The sequence below is a fragment of the Corythoichthys intestinalis genome, chromosome 10 (assembly GCF_030265065.1).
Source record: "Corythoichthys intestinalis isolate RoL2023-P3 chromosome 10, ASM3026506v1, whole genome shotgun sequence".
Classification (NCBI taxonomy): Eukaryota; Metazoa; Chordata; class Actinopteri; order Syngnathiformes; family Syngnathidae; genus Corythoichthys; species Corythoichthys intestinalis.
Genome location: NC_080404.1, coordinates 10,408,037 through 10,424,014, shown reverse-complemented (window position 1 = coordinate 10,424,014; position 15,978 = coordinate 10,408,037). Strand labels below are relative to the sequence as shown.

Genomic DNA, 15,978 nt, shown 5'->3' with positions numbered 1-15,978 from the left:
TCAGTACTGGTTAATTAAGGTTAAGTAATACTTATGAGGTATGTTCATGTGAAATAATACCATACTTAAGGTTAAGTTATAATATATAATATATATAATACATTACTTAACATATTAGTGCATTAATATATAGTTATTAATGTCTACTGGTACGAGTAAGTGATTGTTATTTTAACATGAGAAACATTGCTCTGTGAGTCCTTGGGTGCTGCTAACCTAACCTTAAGTATGGTATTATTCCACGTGAACGTACCTCATAAGTATTACTTAACCTTAATTAACCATTACTGAATGCTTTTTGGACCCTTATTGTAAAGTGTAGCACATGTGTCCCTTAACTAAGAAATTATAAATGCTAAGTTAACAAACCCTAACCCTAAACCCTAACCCTATATAGGCCTTTTTTTTAATTTTTTTTTATTTTACCAAACCATTCGTTACTATCTGGTTATTCATTAACTAATGCATTAACTCATGTTAATTAATATATTAATAAATGTTAGATAAGCAATTATATTAATTATTGTAATGTTACTTAAACATTAGTTATTGTCTAAAAATGCATTAACTAATGTTAATTAAGGACCTTTATTGGAAAGTGTTACCAAAAAATCTATTACTGACACCACATGCAATGACAAAAAGCTTTTTTTTGCCGATTTTATTACTTACTGTTAGGACTTTAGCGAAAATACTTCCGGTGAACATTTCAAAATAAAAGCAAGTCATGTTCATCACATGAATAACGATTTCTGGAGTTAATCCCACATACTTCAGAATTCAGATTCTACTCCAAGAACAGTTTTAAAATGACACCCTTTTATGAAAAATCTGATTGGCAATGATTATACTATTATATATATTAGTATACTATTATATTAAAGCTACTTTTTTTTTTTTTTTTAAGAATCTTTTTGAATCATGTTGGAAAAGCGGAGTCAGTGTTCTGAATCTGTTTACATTCCATTCTTTTGCACTAGTTACTAGAGATGTCCCGATCCGATATCTGGATTGGATCGGACGCCGATATGGGCAAAAAAATGCGTATCGGTATCGGATCGGCCGACACGGGAAAATTCCGATCCAGACTTCCGATACATTTTTTTTTCGAAGTCCGGTCCGGGTTTTCCAGTGCACCAACTTACATAATCCATTCCAGTTTTTGCTTCGGTTTCCCTAAAATCCTGTGCGCATTTTACGCACACCTTCAACACACTACATTACCGTCTCCCAATTGACTGAGAGACTATCGGTAAAAATGTCAGCTGTGTGGGATTATTTCACTTTAAAGGACGACAAAGACGAAGAGGCAGAGTGCAACATATGCCACAATAAAGTCAAGCATGGTGGTAAAGCTGTAAGAAGTGTTAATACAACCAAACTAATCAAGCATTTATCGAAATACCACCACAAACAATACAAGGAGTATGAGGAGTATAAGGAGAAAACCGAAGACAGAAAGAAAGGTCATACGCAACGAACACTGGCAGAAACTTTTGCTATGCGTGACAAACTGGCACTTGACAGTCCCAAAGCCCAGGGAAGAGTCATTGCCAAAGGAATCATTCTGGATGACGAGCCATTATCTCTCGTGAGTAAAGTGGGATTTAGACGCATCGGGCAGACTTTTTTCAAAAAATATATATTCATATATTTATACTAAAATGATGTATGTATGTATGTACTTTTCCAGTGTTATTTCGCTGTGTAAATGCATTTATAATGACAAAAATATGCACTTAAACATTAAGAAAACTTGCATTTTTTTCTGCCAACTCGAGATTAAAATAAATGTCAAATCCACTATCCACCTGTTAGAACACACATGCAAATATAAAATATATATATGTTTATTGAATATCCATCTTACAGTCTTGTTTAACTGGGAGAATTTGTTAAAAAAGACAGGCTATAATTTGTTATCATTATGCATATATGCACTGGCGTCACCAAACGTGATCACACAAAACGTAACCACACATCGCTCCTGAGTCCTCACAAATAAAGCATACATTTTTTTTTTTTTTTTCGGGCTCGTGCCTACAAATAAAACATAAAATTTTGGGTTTTTTTCGGGCTGGGCAAGCAAATCAAAGGGAGTGTATAATAGTTAATAATTTGAGGTTGTGTGTTTTGCTTTTTTAAGACAGTTTACAATATTATTAGCATGTTTTACTGTCTGAATATGTCATTTCTGTTTGTTATTTATAATGTTTTGTGTTTATCATTTAATAAACAGGTCAGTTTCTTGTTACCAACCATTATGTGTTATTCCAACTCACCTAATTCAGCTGGCAAGTTGTTATCAAGACTACTAAAACCCTTTTCAACATGAGTCTGACAACTAATTAAGGAGGCTAAATAACTTTAAACTTTAATACATGCTCTGAGAGGCCGGTATCGGTATCGGATTGGAAGTGCAAAACAATTTCGGTATCTGATCGGAAGTGCAAAAACCTGGATCGGGACATCCTTACTAGTTACTGCTATCAGCATTTGACCTCATTCTTTATTTGTGATTTATTGTTGTTATTTACATGTTTATTTAATAAAGAATTTAAGTGTTTCAAAAGGGGGGGGGGGGTCATTAGATTAGTCGATTAATCGGAACAATAGTCGGCTGACTAATTGGGAGAAAATTAGTCTTTGGAGACAGCCCTAGTTGTACAGTGTACCGGAATATATTTCCTCCACACCCTTCTCACCTTTTTAACCCCTGACCCATTTTCATGCCTGATGATAAAGAGCATTGGAATGTACAAAGAGGTTCACAGTTATCCCAAGAATGTACTATCAAAGTAAGCAATCTAGTGCTTTTAAGCATTCAAAGAAGAAGTATGTGTTTATATTGTAATAGTTATATTAAACACCTATAATGTGAAGGTGAGTGTGAAAATTGTTGGTCAAAATTTAAAAATGCATTGCTTTCTTCTGAAAAACATGAGCCCTGCAACCATAACAGGACTGAAACACGCTAATGTGATTAAACACAGAGCTTTGGGAGGCTTTGGGGGGTGGTGAGGACTCGTCTGTGGAAGTTGAAAAAGACACCCTTTTGAAATGAGAAGGAAACATCCTACTGGTTTTGGCTTTTTGGGAAAGATGCTTCAAATTTGTGTTTTTCAAGGAGGGGTAGAGGTTTCTCAGCTGCTGTTTGGAAATCTCAGTGCATGCCTTTTCTATTTCTTAAAACACATGTATGACTGTCATACCACAGAGTGAATGTAAAATGTTATTAAAATGTCAAACACAGTTTAAAAAGGAAACACTTTGCTCAATTGTCTGTTTGACTTTCGCTTTTGGACCTCTTTGAGCAGAGCGACAAATAATGGAACTCAAAAAGTCGTGGAAAATTGATTCTGCTTATCACAGTTTTGAGTTGATAATAAGGGTATGATTTGAGTAGGCGGTATGAATAAATAATGAGAATGAGCTCCAACAAAAGGTGCACTTTCAAAGGTAGAAAGTCTAGAGAGCGAGAACCATTCACTGAGACAAAAAAATGGTGCAAATCTCATTTTCCTTCCCATCCTGCTTTGCAGCGGCGCATTCAGAGTCAGAACGGTGTGAAGATCCGTCACTGTCGAGGGAAATGCAGGTTGTCAACTGATAATGAAGCACACAGCTACGGGCCTTCAGCTCCTTGCTGTCCTAATTATGCCCAATAAGAACCATCCACCTTTGTGTTAACATTTGATTTATACCTGCCTGCCTGCATAAAAGGGCCCGTGTTATTTATTTTACTTTTACAGATAAGTGTCAAGCTAGAAGAAACATGCCTCATTAATTAGGGGATACAAGGGGCCATTGTCACTCCTGACAGTGTTTTTAAAAGGGTAAGCCCAAATCTTAAGGGACAATGGCTACGAGGATGATATACTGTATTAGTGATTTGCATGTGCCTCGTAGTTCTCAGGTAATGGATTTGGATTTCTCCAGGTACTCCAACATCAATCTAGATTTCCAAGACATACATCTTGGAAGTTAAAAGTTTGTGGCTTCTCACTTTTCCCTGCCAAACTGGATAGTTAAAAAAAGTCCTTGAAATTAAAAGTCTACTCTGAAAGCTTGAGAAATATACAATACAGTGGTACCTCTACGTACACATTATATTGGCCTGGTTTGTTAGTCAAAAAGGTCATATGATTTTCTCATAAGAATACATTATAATTCGATTAATTTGTTCCACAGCCCAAAAACCAATGCTAAATCCCTCATAAATACTGCAGGTACAATCCCAAATAGCAATTACACATACCGAAACAAATAAATGATAACTACAAGTAGGAATAGTAATACATGTCGTCCCCAGGTTAAGAACAAGTTCCGTCCCTACGCTTGCCATGTAACCCGAATTTCCGCGTAAGTTGGAACTAACCCTTTAAAAATTCAAAATAACCATCCAAAAAGTCAAAAAGTATTGTATTTTGTTTAATGGTGCGGAATACACTGCTCTCTGGTGGAAGCGTTGCGTCTGGCTTGACTGTCATTCAATAATGCTTCCATACTAGAGCACTCAGACGTCTCACATGGATAAAGGATAGCTGCATTCTGGTTTGGCCCACATAAGGCTGTAAATTGCTTCAGTTAATATATGTTTGTGTATGCATTCGTAATTAAGTTTAGAGCTACAGTTTGTGGAGTTGCGTGTGAGCGATTTACTATGAGAATTGTAAATATGTTAGCTATTGTAGCATCTAAGATATAGGACTTTGTGTGCCAAATTAGGCTAATTTAATCTACTAAATTTACATAATATCATACTAGATCAGGGGTCGGAACCCAAAATGTTGAAAGAGCCATATTGGACCAAAAAAACAACAACAAATATGTCAGGAGCCACAAAAAAATTAAAAGCCTTAAATATGCCTCATAATGAAGGAAACACATGCTGTATGTATCTGTATTAGCTATATTAGCCTACTATCAAAATGACTAAGTTGGCTAAAATTACATAATGAGCCTTCATGATTTAATGTTTATTTCCCCGCAGTGCATCCAACGCACCACGTGACTACTCTGTTGTATGATGCCACCTTCATTACAATTAACTTCATTACAATATTAATGAATTGTTTCATTGCTTTTATGAAATTAAAGTCTGCAAATAGGTGTTCTGATATGTTGATGAATGTCTCCTTCATGTACTCGCCATCTGTGAACGGTTTTCTACACTTTGCACACGTTGCAACAAAACTTGCAGTAGTAGTTGAGTTTGGCGATGCAATCCACTTCTTAAATCTATTTTTGCGCTCCTCTAAGTTCTTCAGAAGTAATGCAATCACACTTTTTCTCTCACTCCAACCTGGGTACTCAGCTGAAAATGTAGCACGCCTTCCCTGGAAATGTCTTTCCAAATTACACATTTTTTTATTTGACAACTTCTCGCCATCGAGTAAATGTTCAGGCCATCCTTCCACATTGGCAATGAATGCAAAAATTCGGTCCAAGAAACATTGACTCCTCTGTTCTCCTCAGTTATTTTTCTCTTTTTCCCTTTCGGATGCATGGCCCATCACACATCCGCCGGTTTGTTTCCAATAGCCACCTGCCTGCCTGGCATCTTGCCCTGCTGATAGAAACGTGTGTTTCAGGCCATGACGTAAATTTTCATTGACAGAAATGTTGAAAATAAATATTTATTCTACACATTTTTACAGCATTGGAAAACGAATGTTTGTGTTGTTTTATGTCCTGCATAAACCATATCAAAAGAAAAAATATATTTTCCTCCCCCCATCTTTTTCGATTTTCAAACATTTTTAAAAATGCTCCAAGGAGCCACTAGGGCAGCGCTAAAGAGCCGCATGGGGCTCTTAAAACAGGGGTTGCCGACACCCAGACTATAACGGACGTTTGAATACAAATCGTTTTGTGTCCAGTGTTTTATTGTTTTAAAATGCGTGTCGTTTTGAACAGATGTGTACGTATGCGTGTTACAGCTTTACAAATTGTCAAAAGTGAAAGAAGTAAAAAGCTTCAAAAAGCACAATTGCTGTGTTTGCTGTCTGTTAAGCTGAACAACAACTTCACGTTTAGTGAGGACAAAACAAGTCATGTGTAAAAAATAAGATACAGTGAGGTACAATTAGGTACTGTTTGTGCGACTAGTTTAAAAAAAAAAGAATGGAGACAAAGTGGCGCACGAGACTCCGGCTTCATAAGGTCGAAATCGCGTGAAGTCGAGTACGTCGTAACCCAGGGACTACCTGTATAATAATAATAATAATGTAACGAATAAGGTTCGAATGTAGCGGTTGTGTTTTGCATGCTGTTTATGAACGCATCTTGTGACTGACGACAGGGTGAGAGTGCGGAAGAGAGAGAACTTTCTACTTTCTCTTTTCTTGTGCTGTTGTTGTCTGTGTCTGCTACGGCGGACTGTAGCAGTGTTGTGTTGCACAATATCTAATAATAGATACTAATAGAGACCGACCATATTGGCGAGCCAGTTCACTCACAACACGCTCAGATTTTTCTGTCATTTCCCTCTTAACTTCGTTTTCCACTGCCTGCACTAACCTTCTTGGGACACATGTTGATTTCTCTCACAAAAAATCCGCCGTGTGTCCATCTTGTGGAAAAACAATGAAATTACAACGCGGTCATAAATCGTCGTATTTCCAGCATGTCGTTATACAGGTATGTCGAGACAAATGACGAGTCAAATTTTACACCGGATGTTGAAAGGATCATACATCGATGCGTTCGTACGTCGAGGTACCACTATACTGTGTATCCACCATTACGTCTGTGGGTGGCAGATATACAGTACATTTAAGCCTGAGAAATTGTTTATTTTGCTCAAATAAAGAAACGTAATCATGATCAACGCCTGAAATTTTAAGCATTGATCTTTAAAATAATAATAATTCCCTTAAAGTGTGTATAGATCAGGGATGAATCCTGTTTTGCTCAGATTGTACCTCCTTGCAGGGCTACGACGATGGATATGGCGGGGAATACGACGACGACAGCTATGACGCTTATGACGATAACTACAGTAATCAGTCAAAGAGGTGACATTTATGCTCTGCCCAACTGTGTTTACAGTATCTTAAAATCAGTAATACCGTATTATAATATATTGCCACTTACACTTGCTGGTCTTTTTCTCATTTAGTAACTCAGAATATTATGAATATGGACAAGTAACAAGTGACAAATCCTACAGCAGCTATGGTAAGTAGCTATAGTAAATTGTAAGTTACTTTAACTATTTTTTTGTGATGAAGTTTGAATGAATTTGCGCCGAGAGGTGGGGTCCAAAATAGAGCCGTGCTTTATTTCAGAGCGCCGTAGTGCTGACATCAATAACGCATCCAATAGCAGAGGGGCATGCGTACTTATACAGTGGTATGAAAAAGTATCTGAACCTTTTGTAATTTCTCACATTTCATCATAAAATCACCATCAAATCTGATCTTTGTCAAAATCACATAGATGAAAAAACAGTGTCTGCTTTCACTAAAACCACCTAAACATTCATAGGTTTTTATATTTGAATGAGGATAGTATGCAAACAATGACAGAAGGGGGCAAAATAAGTGAGTGAACCATCACATGTAATATTTTGTGCCCTACCCCCCCTTTGGCAGCAATAAGTTCAACCAGAGGCTTCCTGTAGCTGCAGATCAGTCTGGCACATTGATCAAGACTAATTCTGGCCCATTCTTCTCTACAAAACTGCTGTAGTTCTGTCAGATTCCTGGGATGTCTGGCAGGAGTCGCTGTCTTTAGGTCATGCCGCAGCATCTCAATGGGGTTCAAATCTGGACTTTGACTTGGCCACTCCAGAACGTGTATTTTTCGTGTATTTTGTTCTTCTGAAACCATTCTGCAGTTGATTTACTTCCGTGTTTTGGATCATTGTCTTGTAGCAGCATCCATCCTATTTTTAGCTTCAACTGTCTGACAGACGGCCTCAGATTTTCCTGTCAAACACCCTCATAAACCTTTGAATTCATTCATTCTTCCAATAATGATTGCAAGTTATCCAGGCCCTGAGGTAGCAAAACAGCCCCAAATCATGATGCTCCCTCCACCATTCGTCACAGTGGGGAAGAGGTGTTCATGTTGGTGAGCTGTTCCATTTTTCCTTCACACATGACATTGTGTGTAACTCCCAAACAATTCATCTTTGGTTTCATCAGTCCACAAAATATTTTGTCGAAACGTCTGTGGAGTGTCCAAGTGCCTTTTTGTGTGTTTTTAGGCAGCAGCGGCTTCCTCTGTGGAGTCCTCCCATGACCACATTTCTTGGCCATAGTTTTACATATACAGTAATTGATGTGTGCACAGAGATATTGGTCTGTGCCAGTGATTTCTGTAAGTCTTTAGCAGACAGTCTTAGGGTTTTTTTTTTACCTCTGAGTATTCTGCGCTGAACTCTTGGCGTCATCTTTGGTGGATGGCCACGCCTTGGGAGAGAGGCAACAGTGCCAAACTCTCTCCATTTCAAACTTCTCTGACTGTCGATTCATGAACATCCAGACTTTTAGAGGTGGTTTTGTATCCTTTCCCAGCTTTATACAAATCAACAATGGTCAAAAACAATCTATAGGTCTTCAGACAGTTTTTTTTGACCGAGCCATGATGCACACCAGACAATGCTGCGCATTAAGACAATTCTTACCAGATGTTTTTTTTTTTTTTTTTTTTTATAGTGGGCAGGGCTGTTTTAAACCACTCATCAGTGATTGGGGACACACCTGACTTAAATTGTTTGGTAAAAATTGGTTTCAGTTGCTCTTTAATTCTCCATAGGCAGAGGGTTCACTTATTTATTTTCCCCCTTCTGTCATTGTTTGCATACTATCCTCATTAAAATACGAAAACCTACAAATGTTTGGATGGTTTTAGTTAAAGCAGACACTGTTTATACATACGTGTGATTTTGACAAAGATCAGATCACATTTGATGGTGATTTTATGCAGAAATGTGAGAAATTCCAATAGGTTCAAATACTTTTCATACCACTGTATCTGTGCTATCAGGCTTTTTCGGGGGACGGATATATGCAAACCACGGTCAAATAAACCCTGATAAATGGCTTTTTTTTAAGTTTCGCGAGCTCTGGTACACTTGAAAAATGCTTGCTAAGCTAAATGGTACCTCAATGTGCAACAACAATGTAAATGTAATGTAAAACAAACTATTCATTTTCTCAAACTAGTAAAACTCTTTACACAGCTATTATAACGCCCCGCTTGTAACTTCCTGAAAGCTTCTACGTCAGGCTACGTGACTCCGTCTGTTTTGTACTTACCATGGACCGCTCTTCTCACTGGGCTAATGCTAGTTTTAAAAGGTCTTTAACATCTGCCTCAAAATTGCTCAGTCAGACACACATTTTGATACTCTGTCCATTTTGCAGAACATTTTTTACTTTAAGGTGCGCCTTATTGTTGTGAAAATATGGTAAATTGCTTTCATCAGAGGAGTTTAGTCAAAGCTGATTTGCTGAAATGGGTCTTTTTTTTTTTTTTTTTTTCCCCATATATACACTACCGTTCAAAGGTTTGGGGTCTAAGCGACCCCAAACTTTTGAGTGGTAGTGTAAATTTTTAAGTTAATGACTTAGACAATGTACATTGCTGGCCAAAAGTTTTGGCACCCCGACAATTCTGTCAGACAGTGCTCAATTTCTCCCAGAAAATGACTGTAATCACAAATGCAAAAAAGATTTTCATTTTACACAAAACTTTAAAAATGGGCCGCACAAAAGTATTGGCACTCTCAGCCTAATACTTGGTATCACAACCTTTAGACAAAATAACTGCGAACAACCGCTTCCGGTATCCATCAATGAGTTTCTTACAATGCTCTGCTGGAATTTTAGACCATTCTTCTTTGGCCAACTGCTCCAGGTCTCTGAGATTTGAAGGGTGCCATCTCCAAACTGCCATTTTAGATCTCTCCACAGGTGTTGGGATTCAGGTCTGAACTCATTGCTGGCCCCTTTAGAAGTCTCCAGTGCTTTCTTTCAAACCATTTTCTAGTGCGTTTTGAAGTGTGTTTTGGGTCATTGTCCTGCTGGAAGACCCATGACCTCTTAAGGAGATCCAGCTTTCTCACACTGGGCCCTACATTATGGTGCAAAATTTGTTGGTAGTCTTCAGACTTTATAATGCCATGCACACGGCCAATCAGTCCAGTGCCAGAGGCAGCAAACCAACCCCAAAACATCAGGGAACCTCCGCCATATTTGACTTTGGGGACCTGTTCTTTTCTTTGAAGGCCTCCTTTTTTCCATGTAAACTCAATTTTGATGCCTTTTCCCCAAAAGCTCTACTTTTGTCTCATCTGACCAGAGAACATTCTTCCAAAACGTTTTTGGCTTTCTCAGGTAGGTTATGGCAAACTCCAGCCTAGCTTTTATGTCTCTGGGTCAGAAGTGGGGTCTTGCTGGGTATCCTGCCAAAGAGTCCCTTTTCATTTAGACGCCGATGGATAGTACGGGGTGACAGTGTTGTAGCCTCAGACTGCAGGACAGCTTGAACTTGTTTGGATGTAAGTCGAGGTTCTTTATCCACCATCCGTGCAATCTTTCTTTAAAATCTCCATCCACATCTAGGGAGGTTAGCCACAGTGCCATGGGCTTTACACTTATTGATGACACTGCACACGGTAGACACAGGATCATTCAGGTCTTTGGAGATGGACTTGTAGCCTTAAGATTTCCCATGCTTCTTCACAAATTTGCTTCTCAAGTCTTCAGACAGTCCTTTGGTCTTCTTTCTTTTCTCCATGCTTAATGTGGTACACACAAGGACACAGGACAGAGGTTGAGTGAACTTGAATCCATTTTAACTGGCTGCAAGTGTGATTTAGTTATTGCCACCACCTGTTATGTTCCACCGGTAAGTAACAAATGCTGTTAATTGCACAAATTAAAGAAGCATCACATGATTTTTCAAAGGGTACCAATACTTTTGTCCGGCTCATTTTTGGAGTTTTGTGTAAAATTATCAAAATTAATTAGTTTTTCCATTCTCTTTTGGGTTTTTTCATTGCAAGCAAAATAACTGAAGATATTACTCCCAAAGCATTTGTAATTGCAATCATTTTCTGGGAGAAATTGAGCATTATTTGACAGAAATGCAGGGATGCCAATACTTTTGGCCAGCAGTGTACTATTTCTGAAGTCATTGCAATGTTTATTTCTTAATAATGGAACATTTAATCAAAAAAAGAGGTGCTTAAGGAGCATTTAATGCGGAAAAGTTCATTTTGAAAATGTTGACTTGTCAACAATTATTGCTTTTAGACTTGAACTCCTATCTTTGTGACTTCCGATTTATTTTCACAATGCCAGGTCATGTTTTTTTTTTTCTATCTTTTAATAACATACATTTACTGGCCTCATAATAAAAACTCCCTGGCTTAAAAAAACACTTAAATTGATGTATTCAAGAACCAAAGGGGGAACTCTTATAGGTTATAGCCCATGGATCATTACTGCCAAATTCAGGACATGGATGTTATACAATTTTATACTCCACCAAACTACAACAATAATGAAAAAGGACTTTTTTTTTTTTTTTTTTTTTTAATCAGAAGCTTCGGGCAAGTGTGCAGGAATTAGCACCATAAAATATAATCATACTTATAATCAACTTTAAGTTTGAGCTTGGCAGCCAGAATAAAGAACTTCAAACAATAATGGTAAAAGTACTGAAGGGGAGAATTAATGGATTTTTGTATTTTAAACCTGTAAGTGATAGTAGCGTTTTCTAAAATGGATGCATGAGATACCATGAGAACTTTCAGATTTAGTTACCGAAAATCAAGTAGAACACATTTGTATTCATTGAAATTTCTCCAGGTCTCTTCAAGATGTATGAATGAAAAGGGCATCAGAAATTCTACTGGTGTCACAGATTAAACTCAAACTAAAGAGAGGACTTTTTGAATGATGAATGATTTTGCAGTCTTGAAGGACACAGACATTATTGAGGATTTCAGTATTACAGAACAGTTTTAAAGCATTTATAATTTGATGGTATTTTGGTCGACTGAGACACAGCCAAACTGAACGGATGTCTTAGCAAATATTAAAAGTCAAGGTACAAAGGAGAAAAATGGACAGAATTTAACTCGTTCACAGTCAGTCAATTCTTTTGTACAGCCAACTCAATATAGCCAGCTATTTTTTAGGATTTTGACTGCCCTTTCAAGACCCTCAGAATTGTTAACTATGAGGAAATAAACGGGTATCTACCAAAAGAAAGATTTTAAAGGGATACATAAAGACTTGTAGTTCCCAAGTATCGATAATTGTTGTATTGCCATATTTTAAGATCATCGTTATCATCTGGTTTTGGGACAGACATTCAGTGATGTGTCCGGTGTCCGGCACAACCTATTGGCCCATTACTTCTCAAATAGTGAGGTGGGGGTGGGGGGGTGCATGTGACTTCACGGAACACACTTTTTTGCCGTACTAGAATAACATGTAACTGCACATCCACTGTGGGTGGCAGTGGCGCACTCATTTTGAGAGTGTGCACAGTATTTTTGCATTAAACAAGCAGGATACAGTGCCTTGCAAAAGTATTCGGCCCCCTTGAATCTTGCAACCTTTCGCCACATTTCAGGCTTCAAACATAAAGATATGAAATTTAATTTTTTTGTCAAGAATCAACAACAAGTGGGACACAATCGTGAAGTGGAACAACATTTATTGGATAATTTAAACTTTTTTAACAAATAAAAAACTGAAAAGTGGGGCATGCAATATTATTCGGCCCCTTTACTTTCAGTGCAGCAAACTCACTCCAGAAGTTCAGTGAGGATCTCTGAATGATCCAATGTTGTCCTAAATGACCGATGATGATAAATAGAATCCACCTGTGTGTAATCAAGTCTCCGTATAAATGCACCTGCTCTGTGATAGTCTTAGGGTTCTGTTTAAAGTGCAGAGAGCATTATGAAAACCAAGGAACACACCAGGCAGGTCCGAGATACTGTTGTGGAGAAGTTTAAAGCCGGATTTGGATACAAAAAGATTTCCCAAGCTTTAAACATCTCAAGGAGCACTGTGCAAGCCATCATATTGAAATGGAAGGAGCATCAGACCACTGCAAATCTACCAAAACCCGGCCGTCCTTCCAAACTTTCTTCTCAAACAAGGAGAAAGCTGATCAGAGATGCAGCCAAGAGGCCCATGATCACTCTGGATGAACTGCAGAGATCTACAGCTGAGGTGGGAGAGTCTGTGTTACACGCCGCCATAGGCGGCGTTGATTCATGTCAGTTCATATCCTGTTTTATTTTGGAGGGTTCCCTTTTGTTGCTCAGTGTTACCTTTGTCAGTCTTGTCTTGCCTTCCCCTTAATCACCCGAGTGCCCACACCTGTGTATCATTAGCCCTAGGCCTTAAATTCCCCTCTTTTGCCTTGTCTTGTGCCAGTGTGTTTTTCTTGTTAGTGAAGCTGTAAGAAGCTAAGACTCCATCTCCAGTAAGTTTTATTCTTGTCATGTTTTGTTTCAAGTCTACATTGCCGAAGATTTTATGTTGTTACTTTGATTTCATTTGGACCATGAAGCTGGCCTGTTAAATGCCAGTAAAATAAAAGTCACTGAGAACTGCATCTTTCGTTGTCTCTTGCATTTGAGTCCAGCCGTGTGTGCCCCGCCCGTGACAGAACGCACTGGCCACAATGGACTCAGCAGAGACTGAAAGGCTAAAGGTCGCCCTGAGTGCCCAGGGAATAAAGGTGAAGCAGCAGGAAGAGCAACTCAACGCATTAAGTCAGGCAGTCGAGCAGCTATCCAGGGACCAGCACTATGGACAAGCGTGCGTGACCGATCAGATCCAACAACTGGTTCACACCCTGCAGCTAACGCTGAGCCGCCTGGAGTCTGCACCGACAATCACCACCACACCTGCGGCTGCTCCACCTCCAGCACCCCCTCCGCTGGCTCTCAGGGAACACCATACCTCTCTCCCCCACCTGGCACCTCCTGACAAGTTCTCTGGGGAGACTGGCAGCTGCCGCACCTTCCTTTTCCAGTGTGACCTCCATTTTAAACTCATGCCCCAAGTGTATGACAGTGATGCTGCCAAATTGGCTTTTGTGGTCTCTCATCTGTCAGGCCGTGCAGCTGAATGGGCAGCACTGGAATGGGACAGAGACTCCCCAGCATGCCGCTCGACAGAGAGTTTCATTGCGGCTCTCCGGAGAGTGTTCGACCCAATGGCCCCGAGAAGAGAGGCAGTGTGGATTCTGGAGAATCTGCGGCAGGGAAGGCTCAGTGTGGCTGATTACGCCATCCAGTTTCGGACTGCTGCAGCAGGAAGTGGATGGAATGACGCAGCCCTGCGGGACTCATTCCGTCGAGGCCTCTCTGAGACCATCAAGGACCATCTGGCACCATATGAGAACCCCACAGACCTGGATTCGATGGTGGAAATGGCCTGCCGGTTGGATTTTCGGCTTCGCGAACGAGAGAAGGAGAGGCATCACACCACATTCACCCGCCAGGCTTCTGGTCAATCACCACTTGAGACCAAACCACAACCCACCGCACCCGAGGAGCCAGTGAATATCGGCCGCACCCGACTGACCCTGGAGGAGAGACAACGGCGTCTGCGAGAAAGGCGTTGCTTCTACTGTGGACAGGAGGGACATCAGCGTGTATCATGCCCGGTAGGGAAGTCACTTTCAGCTAAGCCACCCCCTGTGCTAGCACAAACCCACAACATAACCACCAATCCTCTACGAACCCCTACAGCGGTAACATTAAAGTTGCGAGGACAAACACACAAATTGAACACACTTATAGATTCAGGAGCGGATGAAAACTTGTTAGATCGCTCGCTTGTCAACACCTTGCACATAACTTTGGTCCCACTAACTATCCCTGTCATGACACGCGCTCTGACCGGACGTGATCTGGTACGAATCACTCATAGAACCGAGCCAATAACCATGACTATTGACAATCATGTAGAAAGGGTGGTATTCCATGTAATCAGTTCCCCAATGCATCCGTTGGTTCTCGGTTTCCCATTGCTCAAGAAACACTGTCCAAGTTTGAACTGGTCCACGGGGAAGGTTACGGCGTGGGGAAAAGAATGCGAGAAGGGGTGCCTGGTTAGTCCTGAACCAAGACCTGAAATGCTGAACAGGCTAGGCGATGGTGAGTGTTTGCACAATGTCCCGTCATGTTACCATCACCTGCGCGACGTGTTTAGTAAAACAAAAGCTATGTCGCTACCGCCTCACCGGGACTTTGACTGCCCTATAGACCTTGTTCCAGGTTCACCTATCCCTAAAGGCTGCTTGTACTCGATTTCACAAAAAGAGACAGAAGCTATGAACACTTATATCAAAGACTCATTGAAATCTGGAATAATTCGGCCATCGTCATCGCCAGCAGGCGCAGGGTTCTTCTTTGTTGGTAAGAAGGATGGTTCTCTGCGTCCATGCATTGACTATAGTCCGCTAAATGCCATAACAATAAAGAACCGTCATCCTCTCCTACTTTTGTCAACTGCCTTTGAACACCTCCAAGGGGCACGGTTTTTTACCAAACTCGACCTGCATAATGCCTACCATCTGGTCAGAATTCGGGAGGGTGATGAGTGGAAGACTGGGTTCAACACCCCTTCTGGTCATTTTGAATACTTGGTAATGCCATTTGGACTTGCAAATGCTCCAGCAGTTTTTCAAAATATGATAAAAACAGTTCTACATGCATATCTAAACCATTTTGTTTTTGTATATTTGGATGATATATTGATTTATTCCCCCACTCTCGAAACTCATGTGAACCATGTTACTCAGGTTCTCCGAACCCTGTTGGAGAACAAGTTGTATGTCAAGGCTGAAAAAAGCGAATTCCATGTTCAAACAGTTGGTTTCCTCGGTCACATAATCTCACCTGACAAGATTGAAATGGACCCTTCCAAGGTGAGCGCCGTACGGGATTGGCCCGTGCCCATCAACAGAAAAAGGTACAGCAGTTCC

General features: G+C 39.9%; 1 protein-coding gene across 3 annotated transcripts in view; it reads left to right on the top strand.

Moving 5' to 3' along the window:
* The window catches only part of khdrbs2 (KH domain containing, RNA binding, signal transduction associated 2), a 166,702-nt gene that overhangs the window by 128,071 nt on the left and 22,653 nt on the right, over positions 1–15,978 (top strand). For all 3 annotated transcript variants that reach the window (XR_009064665.1, XM_057848697.1, XM_057848696.1), the window contains exons 7-8: positions 6,937–7,019; positions 7,124–7,182. Coding sequence is in view for 2 of the 3 variants with exons in the window: in XM_057848697.1 (XP_057704680.1) it covers positions 6,937–7,019; positions 7,124–7,182 (142 nt within the window). In the remaining variant the exon portion in view is untranslated. The remainder of the gene's footprint in view (positions 1–6,936; positions 7,020–7,123; positions 7,183–15,978) is intronic.